General features: G+C 41.7%; 2 protein-coding genes across 2 annotated transcripts; one reads left to right on the forward strand and one right to left on the reverse strand.

Annotated features, from left to right (window-relative positions):
• Window positions 1–3,670: 3,670 nt before the first annotated feature.
• Window positions 3,671–10,686, forward strand: LOC119892452 (phytanoyl-CoA hydroxylase-interacting protein). The gene is made up of 5 exons (XM_038704704.1): window positions 3,671–4,004; window positions 5,810–5,986; window positions 7,287–7,461; window positions 7,652–7,769; window positions 8,885–10,686. The coding sequence occupies exons 2-5, from the start codon at window positions 5,810–5,812 to the stop codon at window positions 9,429–9,431; spliced, it is 1,017 nt and encodes a 338-aa protein (XP_038560632.1). The 5' UTR covers window positions 3,671–4,004; the 3' UTR covers window positions 9,432–10,686.
• A 20-nt stretch (window positions 10,687–10,706) lies between these two features.
• Window positions 10,707–12,731, reverse strand: zgc:77112 (uncharacterized protein LOC406459 homolog). Its single transcript, XM_038704523.1, has 3 exons — window positions 12,046–12,731; window positions 11,809–11,885; window positions 10,707–11,568 (listed from the first exon to the last, which is right to left on the reverse strand). The coding sequence occupies exons 2-3, from the start codon at window positions 11,826–11,828 to the stop codon at window positions 10,707–10,709; spliced, it is 882 nt and encodes a 293-aa protein (XP_038560451.1). The 5' UTR covers window positions 11,829–11,885; window positions 12,046–12,731.
• Window positions 12,732–12,830: the final 99 nt, after the last annotated feature.

Here is a 12,830-nt window from a genome sequence, read left to right on the forward strand (position 1 = left end):
GTACATGACCAACAGGATTTCCGAGAAATCACCATACAACAAACACACAAACGCTTTCAGATTGTCAGAGACAGCAGATGGGGATTGCAATAAAAGTGTGTTTAAATAAAACACATCTGTGTGTTTCATAAGTAGTCACTCATTTAGCTGATGCTTTTCTCAAAAGCAAATCCCAATTGCTATGGGCGCACTTTGGGAGCAACTAGGGGTAACGTGTTTTGCTCAGGGACACATGTATCACAGTGGGAATCTAACCCAGGTCACACACCAAAGGCATATGTCTTAACCACTTCCCCATAGAGACTATTATTTATGTTCAGAATCGGAATATTACTTTATTGACCCCCGACGGTGAAGTCTTTGTTGCAGATACTGGCAAGACAGAAAAGGAATAGGAATAATAGGTAGTTGAAGTTAGTGAGTAGAGAATATAATAAAGTATACAAATCTAAGAACATAGCCTAATAATAAATGTGGATATCTACAGTATTATAGGCTCCAGTAACATATTAACAAGGGTGTAATTAGCAGGAAAGCTATAGGCCCTAGTGTAATAATTAATAATAATGAGTGCTGGCAGTTATGAGGTGTAATGGATTAAAAATCTGTAACTGAGAAAAGTTTAAGTTGATTCAAGAATGATAAATGAAAGTGGATCAATGTCTCACATTTGTTATATGTCAAGAATTGTATTCAGAAATATTCAGCTGTTTTGGGGCTGAGCACCGAAGCCTCGCTTCACTATGGTCACGCATTGTCGTTTTGAACCACGCTTTGGAGCAGTGTTTCGAAACGTCTGTGCTTCGGGATCTTGACACAGCGTCTACACGTCAGTATCGATCCCTACCTGGTGGTGCATGGCGCTAAATGTAAACAGTAAACATGGCACCCCCAGCAGTGCACTTGGTGTTAATTCAAAGGATTTTATTAAAATATAATATAGGTTACTAATTAACTGTGTATCCTTCTAGCTACATTAGTTGGTAATCCTCAAAAGTCAGCAAAAGTTGTAAGCTATATTTTGAAATCTTTTCACATTTCTGGGCATTTTTAACATTTTCCTGAATAACTTTTGGGTAGAGAAGATGACTTTCAGAGATTGATTACTGTAACCAGCTATCTAATAACATTGAAAAAATATTTCTATATCAATTTACATGCAGAACAAGTTTTACTATTTGATACTAGGCGTATGTATTATTTTAATTTAATACTTTGCCTTTTAGTTTAAGGTTTACCATTTACAATGTGTGTATCCATGGGACCTGCCATTGTTGTGTCCAAGCCTCCTTTCCTTCCCCCTTTACTGATGCTCATTCTTGAGAGTACTTTTGGCAGTGAAAAATGACATGCTCTACAGATTACTCTATTTAACAGTGTTTGCGTAGTCAAATAATGTTTGTTTATTAAGTGCAGTGTTTTATTTAGTATAGTACATCCTCAGCCTTGTCAATATGTTGTCCTCTTTGGTGCTTCTTTTCGCTGCGCTCACTGTGCCCACCTCTCGCTGTACTGCATGATGGTGTCGTCCTGCGTTTCCCGTATTCCAACTGTGCTGCCACTTTTTAATGATGTGTGATGTGATTGTTTTTTTGGATTATTCCTTTTGCTTTAGATTGTGTGACATGTCCATGATATCCTCATATTTCAGAGCCTGTTTTGCTAAGGCATCCACAATTTCATTGCCCCTAATCCCCCTGTGAGCTGGTATCGACATACATGTTATTAAAAAAAAAAATCACATTTTTAAATCAGTACAGAGTTTCATATTTCTTATTAACTATATCCCGCATACAGTGAGATGTAAATGACTGCAATGACATTAATGCAGAACATGAATCTTACAAACAATAAGGACGACATTATCCTTCTGATAAAAGGAAAATGGCCATTCTTCCAATCTACACAACTGCTAACATAAGTGACACTCTTCTTTCAACTAGTTTTCCATGCATGTGTTTCAAAAATACTTCTTTTTGGGTGGGGGCAAATCTATTAGGGAGTATTGATGTTTTCAAAAATACATAGACTACACAAAATAAACATTTTGGTCATGAAATTATGACGAGCGAACAGGTTCTCAAGTTCTACAGGAAGTCTAATAAAATCAGAAAATTGCATTACTTAACAGCAACATGTAAGATAGCGCTGAAGCTACATCATTAGGGCAACATAGCCTATAATTAACTGTAGATACATTCCCCAGCTTTTTTCTTTGAATATGTGATACTTTTGCAAATGTACACCAAAGTGTGTCAGTAGATAGCCTACTCATGATTGAAAATGGGGTCAAGAGACACTCATCCATGTACCCAAAGAAGATTTTGCTCATGTTATGTCCATAAACATCAAGTCAGCATTAAGCTATTTGTGAAATGTGTAGATAAATTTGGTGCACACAGATTCATAAGAAATGCAAATATGATACTAAAACATCTATAAAGCGCAAGTCTTTTGGGACCATCGCACATGTCAGGCCTGAGGAAGAAGAAGGAGAAATAAATCCTGCTTCAGACTATTCTGGTTCCCCAGGCCATGATCCACCACAACCTGGTGGTGTCTGGTCCTGCTGATAAGGCATGGACCTTGGGGTAGGTCTCCTGATAGGCAGAGGGTGGGTTTTGATGAATAAATACACAAAACATTTTGGAAAATGTTCTGATGTGCTAATATTTAGGCTTCAATGAAATACAAGGGATATTGTCCTTAGGACATCACAAATGGCTTCCAAATTTTCTTCTCAACAGACAAAGATAGCCTTCCTCCAGCCAACTGGCTATTCCCACCTCTGCAACTGAGAGGGTTTTTTGGACAGAGGCAGACTGTCATGGCATGACTAATGATGGCTGATTGCAGTTTAATTACACTCTGAGGGTATCACTTATCTGCGGCAGGGCAGAAATAAATGAAGCTTTTCAATATTGCACACAGTCTGTCGAATTATGGCAATATATCGCTGTCATTTTTCAAATACAAATACTATGTGATTGTGAAAGGACTGCAAGCTCACCATCTGTTTATCCCTTTGTTATCTGTCTTTATTCTATGCCCATATCCAATGTTTTAGCAGTAGATTATAGCCATTAATCTGGGAAGGGTCTCTTTAATCTTTAATAAAATCCTAAATTAAGTTGCCCCGTGAGGTTGAACAAGCACAAAAACATCCCTCTGAAAATGAATGCCAGTGGAAATCTGCTTACTCTGGACTTACATAGTGGCATCCCTCGCCTCCGGACGGGTTGGGGGGAGATAGCCTGTGGAGTTAGTCCATATGGCATAACAGTTGGCACATGTATATCTTTTGAGGTTTTGATGGTGCTCTATGTAATTTACTGGGGCATCACTCAGGATAATCTCTTTTTAATATTCAGTGGCCAGTGGAGCGTGTGCTTCATTTTATTCATCACAGCCCTCATGTCCATAGTCTCCATATCTGAGAGGTGACATGTGTGCAAGCAGCTAAGTGTTCAGTCTATATTAGTGTGTGTGGATTTTGTGCCACAGGGCAGCCTCACTGGCAAGCGATGTGTTTAGTATGATTGCCTGGCGATAACACAGTGAGGTTCACTGAGTGTCTCACTGTGGTCACACTCCAGTTGGAAAATTCTCACTTTTTGCTCCTTTTAGGTTTTAATTCATCCTGTGCGGCTGCATGTATGAGTCAAGTAAACATCATCCTCAGAGCCCAGAGCGAAAACGAGACTGGGAGTGGGGAGGGCGGGAGGTGGGTGTATGGGTGTGTGTGTGTGTGTATATGTGTGTGAGTGTGTGTGTGTGTTAGAGTGTTTGTGTGACACAGAGAGTGAGCGAGAAACAGACGGAGAGAAGGAGAGACAGAAAGAGAGAAAGAGGAGCCTGTGCGTTCGTTTCACCTCCTAATCAGTTTTCCTGGGGGATCCATCATCGACTGCAGCAGAGGAGGCAAGTCAGAAAGCGGAAGAAGAAGACAGTAAAATTCACCCCGGCTATAATCTTCTCTCATCGCAAATTTGAGCCTCATACAAGTAAGGAATTCTTCTAAATCAGCCGACTTACAGATGCTTGTAGTGCTCAGAAAATAAATCTATTGTAATTGTACTCCTGGCGTGTGAAGTTGTGGAGATCAAATAATCTGATGCTGTGATGGTGCGTTTCATTTGTGCATTTCTCAAGTAGTATAAGACGTGTCAGATGAATACAGCAGTCGGGGTGTTCATGCATGAGTTTTTATTTGCATGTTGTCCTGCTGATGTACACATGCATGTGTGATGACTTTTATTACATCCCGCCACTGCCATTTCACATGAGACTGAGAGGAGATTTCATACAACAGCATTGACTGGATATTGTAATACGATAGATGCTCATTTTCCAACATTTTAATGCTTGGTTTAATTGTGCATGGGGGTGCAGTGCGTCAAACTGTGTTAGTCACACACTATCTCCATTTAACAGCTTATTTATTGAACTTCACACAATGTTTTTTAGTGTTTCATTGTGTGTAATGGTCACCCCCTTTAGTTTGAATAATGAGGGAATTGCACCTCTTCTTCCTCCCCCGTGCAGCCATCTAAAAGTGTTTTAAAGTATTCTCCCTGGAAGAAGAAATAAAAATGACTTTAAACAACAGAGTTGCTGTGCCCTGCTTCATATGCATGAATGTAGCAGCTTCTTTCATGATGCTGTCTCACAGAGATAACATCTCTGTAGTGTAAGAATTGTAACTGAGCACTAACAGCGCAATGTACACATTTCTATAATTCATGATGTGAGTCCTTGTTATAATTATTAGTTAGACCCAGTTGCCTGATTTGAAGTAACTGGCTATCAAAGCTAGTTTTGCGGCAGAGATAATTGGCTCACATTTCTTTTTACAGGCTGATTTATAAATGAGGGCAATGGGATTGTGTGAATGATATGGAAACCTGCGTTTGAACTGTGTCCACATGTATAAGATCCAAAAGTGGAGCACACACACAGACACAGGGTTTTGATGACTTGTCCTGTGAGAATCTCCCCTTGCCCCAGATTCTATCTCTGAAAAGGCACCACGGTAAGAAACGAGAACAGCAGCTGGAAAACAGACGCGTGGAAACACACGTGCGTGAGGCAACGGCTCTCTCCCCTGGCCCTCGTGTGAACGAGCTACCGCACAAATTTCACACTTCACAGGCTTTAATGAGCTGCTGCAGACTGTCCATCATACTGACTGGAGAGCACCTTACCGGACCTCACAGTCAAACAATGACACTACAGCAGGCATCTGTAGGATCCCACAGACACAGTTACGACTGTCTTGTGCTAAACTGCTAGGTTATTTTGAGGCAGATCTGTGATTTAGCATATGCTCAGTGTGATAGCGACTTTAATGAGGAAAACATGCCATGTGCTCCGCTGCTGTTGAGATGTGGGAATTCCAGAGAAATAAAGAAAATGCTTTTTAAAAGACCAGCAAGCAATACTGGAGGGGACGATTGCAATAACAAATTTAAGATGGATGAAAATTACAAGTAAACTATAGAGGAATAGACATAGTCTAAGGGTAAAAGAAGGTGACCATTGTGCACACACTGCAGAGACATCATTTTATGAGAGAGAAGGTGACAGCTAATCAAACACAAAGGGGGGAGGAATACAGTGAATAAAAAACCCTGATATAAATCCTTAAATGAAAGGTTAATTGGATTCAGTTTGAGGTGTTCCACTTTGAAGCTCTTAGAGATACAATTTAATCTCCTTTACCAGATGTTGCCATTCTCCTGCCTGGTATTACTGTCCCAGATTACATTCTAGCTAACTATCCTCTTTTTATCTCTTGGTTTAATGGCAGATGACAGAAATGGACGCCCCTCTCTCCACCCCCTGCAATATACAGATTTGTGAGGTGACCTGTGACTCCTTCCGCATCATTTGGGATATGACCCCTGAGGACACTGCCAGAGCAACACACTTCTTCATTGACCTGAGCCGCAAAGAGAGCAGAGACCCCAACCGCTTTAAACACAGGGTCTGACAATCTGAAAATACTGCATCACCTTCTGTCCCTTCCTCTAGCCTTTGCCTGTATCTGTCTATCCAGTCAATGTGTCTCCTGCTTTGCTGTCTTTGTTCATATTCCAGATTCACACGAATCAGTTTTCACCATAGGATTGGTGAAGACGCAGTGTACTCTGTGCCCTTTCTTTAATAGAGGACGGACCAAATGAGAGAGGGAAATGTGCATTTTGTTTAGTTGGGTTAACAGATGGGTCTAACTGCTTTGTGATATTCTGCATTAGTGTGGACACAGAAAACAGCGGTTGCGCCCTTTCAGTCACTTCCAATACAGGCGAAAAAAGAAAATGAGTGCAGTCAACAGCTTCAGGCCAGTGACTCACTTCCTCTTAAAGTGGACAAAAACTGACACATTCATCTGCAACACAGAATCGTTCTCATGTTAACAAATTAAGCTAATTTCATACACCACAGACATAAGGCAGCGATGTTTATCTTTTTTATTTTAACAAATGTCAATTAATATCAAGCATGACAAATTCGGTCTGTGTATCTAATTAGAACTAATACAATTTCCATCAGCCTCAACTGTACTTTGTATTCATTGCAAATGTTAGCATGCTAACACGTTAACCTAAGGCGGTTAGTTTTGTAGGCAATTTACCTGCTTTACTTCATCATGTTAGCATGCTGATTTGAGCATTTAGCTCATTGTGGTGCCTAAGTACACGCTGCCAACATGGCTATAGATTCTTAGTCTTGTTTAAATGTTGCTAAAGGAAACATTTTAGCTTTTTTATATTAGTTGAATGCCCACAAATTATTATTAGCGTGATCAATTTGGTGTCTAAATTTAGCTCCAGTAACTGAAGCCTAAATATGTATGATCTCCCTTCATTTCAGATATTTAATTATGGCCTATTATTGCAACTGGCATTCAATAGCTAAAAAAGTGCTGTTGGTAGGATGCAGATGAGTTGTTCCTGAATGGAGATGTTTTTTCTCTCTGATACAGAAAGTGGCAAAAACAAACTTGCATCAGAGATGTTGCCATGGATATATCGGCCTCTGAGCCCTTAGTAATTAGCTGTGCTTCGTAGTGGCCATGGCCAAAACAAAGCCGCTGATTTGATTAGATGTATCCTAGATACAGCAGCTTGGCCTTGAAGTGGGATATCATGCTAATAAGGCAATGTTTATGGAGGGAAATGGTCAAGCATTTCTTTGTTTCAAATTTAAAGTAAACTTACAGCAGCCTGTTCAAGCCTTGCATCCTGTCCCTGATGTCAACTCCTACCTGCTTTGTCCTCCAGGATGTGCCGACCAAGCTGGTGGCCAAGGCTGTGCCTCTTCCTATGGCAGTAAGGGGCCACTGGTTCCTCAGCCCGCGGACAGAGTACTGTGTTGCTGTCCAAACTGCTGTCCGACAGCCAGATGGTGACTACCTGGTGTCAGAGTGGAGCCAGGTGGTGGAGTTCTGCACCGGAGGTACAACATGCATGTCTCACAGCTAAAATAACATTGATAATGTATAGAGTATGACAGCTTTGACCAAAGTAAAACAAGATAAGGACAGAAAACTGGCAAAGAAGAAAAAAACAAAACAATTGTGTCTCATCACCTGGTGATCATTAGCATTTCAAAGTCGTGCAGAGTTTTTCACATGATTACTTTGCAGACTATGCCATGGAACACCTACAGCAGCTTCTCGACAAGGCCAAGGGCTCTGCTGGGAGGCTGCTGAAATTCTCTGTGTTTTATCGCAACCAGCACCCAGACTACTTTGACAACGTCAGGTCAGTGCTGCAAATTTATCTCTTTGTTGTATACATGAAGCAATTCCAGTAGCAATTCCATTATTATTATTATTATTGTCAAAACAGACTATGGCAAGCAGTTAACAGGCAAACAGCTAGCCTGGCTCTGTCTACAATCAACCTACCAGCACCTCTATAGCTCCCTTAATTAATCTTTTGTTTTGTGAAAAAAAGTTTGGTTTCATGTTGACAGAAAAAAACCCATACATACATATACAGATATAAACACTAACTCCCTCATTCACTCCCCTCAACCTACCAGCACCTTTATAACTCCCTTAATTAACATGTTAAATCTTTGTTGTTTAATTCCTACATAAATGAAGTAACAGCATGTTGTGCATTTTATGGGGGGTTACCTACTGGTCTCCAGTGGTTGACTGACACGGTGAAGAGACTTCAGGAAGTTACTGCTGCTGGCTAAGCACATCTGTGAAACCACAATTGTTTTACACATTATTTTTTGTACTAATTGAACAAACTTTAGAGGTGCTGGTAGGCACATTTTGTTACCTTTTAGACAAAGCCAGGCTAGCTGAACGTCTTCTGTCTTTGTGCTAAGTTAAGCTAACCGGCTGCTTGCTGTAGCTTCATATTTAGCGTGCAGACATGTGGTAGTGGAGGGGTATCCATTTTCTCATTAAACCCACATCTAAAAAGTCCAAATCCCACGATGCACACCTGCCATTGCTGCCAACACTCCTGTTTGTTTTCTCGGGTTTCTCCTGTATTTCAAGGCCATCACCTGGCGCCTTCCCATTTAGTTGTTTCTCCCGGGAAACTCCCGCAATTTGCATGGCCCTCAAGCTATATTAGGAATAATCGCCATACGCTGATCCAAGTTTTGAATGTCTATGAAACACAATCTACACACACACATTACATACAATTTCAACCCATCTGTCACTGCAACCTGGGGGTGCAGCTGGTCTCTGCACAGGCACACCTGCAAATTTAAGTTTGTTGGACTGAACCGTTTCAAATAAACTCCCATATTTTCAAACCTAAATGTTGGCAGGTATGCAAAAAGTCAAATTATTCCTTTAGTATGATACTAATACTATATAATATTTGTTTTTAATATCTTGGACTAGAAGGGAATGTGGAGCCCTGATGCGTCCAGCCCTAAAAGACAGCAGTGGGAGTCATGGTTCTCCTATCAACGGCAAACTGCAAGGAGTCTTCTTCAGCTGCAACACAGAGTTTGATACAGGCCTCCCTCCCAAAGACTCCCCATATGGCCCCTTGCGTTTCCAGATCCCTGCTGGACACCTGCTGAACCCCAACATCAGCCTGTACTTTGCAGACTTCTACTGTATGTACACAGCCTATCACTACGTGGTGCTGGTGCTGGCCCCTGTTGGCTCAGAGGGAGACACCTTCTGTCGCACCCGTCTCCCTATGCTGGACTTGGCCTCCAACCCCTTCCTCACATACACTGTCCCCCAGAGGCCGGGGGAGGAGCCTCTGTACTGCCATGCCAGTGACGTCATCCTTGAGGTGCTTTTCACCGAGCCGGTTCATTTGGATCAGGGCAGTGTGGAGCAGATCAGCGGCCACCACCAGCTTAAGAGTCAAACCACAGCCAACGCCAAAAAAGACCCAAGCTGCAAAGTGTGCAACATCAGTGTGGGACGCTGAGGGAAGATGCTGATGTAGGACAGACCTGGGGGTGTGTGAGCCTACAATACTGAAAGACAGAGTGCTGCACAAGATAAAACAGTGGACCCCATCATGTCAAGGTCAGAACACAGTGGAAACAGCCCACCTCTCGGGGTGTGTGCATGCTGCTGTCCCTCCTCCCTCCTGCCTGACTAGAGTAGTGAGTTTTAAATAGAAGACTTTTACAGAGTGCTTCGCAGAACTTCATCATGATCACAGCTGGATATAACCAGAGACGTTATATAACACAGTAAACATCTATCCACGACATGATAAGCTTTAGAAGAGTGAAGAAAATCTGTGCTCCTTTATTTGCTGATACCTGTCACCTGTGCTCTCTGGTTACTTTGTGGCATTTTCTGGATAACGTTTTCAAAACTTAAATGTTTTTCTAAAGAGTTTTTGTTACGCTGTACTAGTTTGATGTGCTTTCTTTCAGAAATTTGTGTTTGATACAACCTGAAAGTGCAAACGCCATAAGCATGCCCCTTTTATAAGTTGATGGTTTTATCATAAATATTTCTACTGCTTCTGATGCTCTCTCTACAAAGTCACTGCCAATGTTCAGTCTTTAAAAAAAAGACATTATCACCAAATGTTTAATAATAAGAATTTGCCAAATACTTTAATGCTTGATAAATAATTGTAGAGTTATGATTAGGAAATTCATTGTAATGATTAATGACAGTGTCTAAATGTTGCACGACAGACCTTTACTGCAGAAAAATATGGTGCAATGTAACAATGAAAGCAAGGCCGCTGAGTGTGTTTGGATTTTAGGAGGAAGGTAATGGGGAAGATGGTATCACAAAGTTCCCTGCAATCGGTATCTGACAGCAAGCCCTGGCTCCATAAACAGGGCTGAGCTAAGATTAGCTTCCCTCTGGCTATGGGGCTTCTGTTTGTCCCCACCCAATAATCTCTGACCTATATGGGAATCCCAGAAATGCCCAAATGGAAAGGAGACCCCTCCCTTGTGCAGGACAGTAATGCATTGCTAGTGAGTGGCCAAAATGTAGGACATGACAAGAGTGTGGACTGAAAAAAAAAGGCCACCCATTTAATGCCGAATGTGAAAGAAAGCTGGACAAGAAAACTGAATGCAACAAAACTGAAATGTTTTAAAGATGTTTTTCATACAAAGCAGTAACTTTGATGTCAAAACATTGATTAAAATAAAAGCACCAATACATAGTGAAAACAATGCAAATGTAATAAAAAAATATACACCTCATCTTATCCAGAAGCAATGTGTTATGTATGACAAAAATCCTTCTTCCCGCAACAGATATGTGAGCTCACACACACAGTAATGCTGTAATTCTTTCCGTTGTTATTGTCCCAAAAAGGCTCGCTCTGCCCTCCTGGTAAATAACTTAAACAGAATTCTATCTTCCTTTTTGCATCTAACACTTTAGGAATGGTTATGTCAAATTCAAAGATGTCTGTCTGAGGCCCACCGAAGCGTTTCTGCAGGTATAGACAGGGCACATCTCTGTAGCTCTGCCACGAGTCAAAGGTGATGCGTACACGCACTTCCTTCTGGAAACTGATGTTCTTGACTCGGACGGTACCTTGGAGGGCCTGTTCAGTGACACTGCAGTTCTCTAGGATAACCATGCTCTGTGACAGCTTGGCACGAAAGGCCTGGAAATCTGCAGAGGGCTGCGGGAAGCCCAGTTTTAACCGCGTTCCTGGGCAGCAGGTGCTGACAGTGCAGCTGTAGCCATCCTCTGTCATGCTTCCCAAACCCTGCAGCGACGGCAGTAGGTCGAGGTCAGACTGCTCCTCTTCATCGGAAAACACTCGCACTGCTGTTAGAGACAACCCCTGCGAGTCAGCGAAAACCACGTGTTTGTTCTTGACTGGGAGAGAAACCTCATCATCCAAGTCATCCAAGAAAGATGGGAGAGGGTGGGTCAGAAAGGCTTGGCTCAAAATGTCAGCGGATAGCTGATCTGAAACTGGAGGACGGATGCAAGGGCGCTGGGGCTTCAGGATGGGAACCCAAACATGAGGACACAGTTGTTTACTTTGGTTCAAGCACAGCCTAACAGCAATCTCCGCGAGTCCTGCTGACTGGGCCGTTGACCTGAGGCCAACCAGTGGCAGGACACTTGCAAGAGATAAACAGTGATTTCAGTAAAGACTCCTGCCCTAGAAATGTGGTTAAATCTTTGTATATACTGTAACGGTGATGTTAAGAAATGCACCACAAAATTAAGCTGACATGATAACAAAAATGTGGTAGTAACTCCAATTGCCCCTCAATTATTGATAACAATTGAAGACGTGATGCTAGATAATGCACCCCACAGCTGCAGAATCACCACTTAAGTTTGCATCAAGTGCTTACGTTGTACTGGCCATCTCCATACTGGTAGTCTGCCTTTGAGTGTTGAGGAATAGTGCCCTCAATGTTTGGTTGGAGTTCTAGAAAACAGGAGAAAATGTTGGTTACAACAGGTAGTAGAAGTACAGAAGTATTTTGATAGACTGAAAAATCATTGTTTTGCATCGTCATTGCAATTCTGCAATTATGATCTCACAAAAAATCCATTAGCCTCAAATATCTTTTTAATATCTTACTTACAAACTTCCACAAGCAGCAAGTCGTTGTCTTTACTCTCAGTCATCCCTTTGCCCGCAGGAGGATGTGGCACAGGATCCTATTTATACTACCTCAGTTAAGATGTCATGTTGTATACTCCACCCTCTCTGCTCTCCTGACCAATCAGCCTTGTGGATATGCCAATAAAACTTATTTCACATAATTGTACAGTAACAGTCTTTACATTTAAACTTAGGTGCTACTTCTGCTCAACTCAAATACATATTTGACTGTCAAGACAAAATAAGTGTTATTACACCAGCATGTCAGCTGTGAAGATTTATGTAAAATCACATCTCTGTGCTGTCAACTTAGATCTGCGTCCAGTGTCATGGCATTGAAGTACATACAGGTACACCGCATGTAACTGTACTCTGCATTGTGGAAACTATTCCAGTCATCCCAAGCTCTATTCTCAGACCTGTCAATTGACACAGATCCCACTGAGCCCTGGGCCCGGATCCAAGACCTCTGCAAGCTGGCCCTTTTCCTGAAGGGATCGCAGTCCCGCAGTCCATCCGTATGTTTGACGCTGAGGAGGGACAGATTACAAACATCTCCCAGCATGCTAGTCATCTGACAGAGGAAGCTATTCAAGAATGAATCCAAGTATGTGTGAATATTGAGTTACAAGAAACGTAAGACACATCAAAGTCCCAGAGTTACTGAGATTTATGTGGACACTAAACTTAGGGACCTTCTTCCAGTCTCAGTGTTATACTGGTCAGGATTTGCCTATTTCAGACACTGCATGATGAATACAGTCC

The sequence above is a fragment of the Micropterus salmoides genome, unplaced genomic scaffold (genome assembly GCF_014851395.1).
Source record: "Micropterus salmoides isolate LMB-PRFRI ecotype aquatic unplaced genomic scaffold, ASM1485139v1 Ms_hic_scaffold_7, whole genome shotgun sequence".
NCBI lineage: Eukaryota > Metazoa > Chordata > Actinopteri > Centrarchiformes > Centrarchidae > Micropterus > Micropterus salmoides.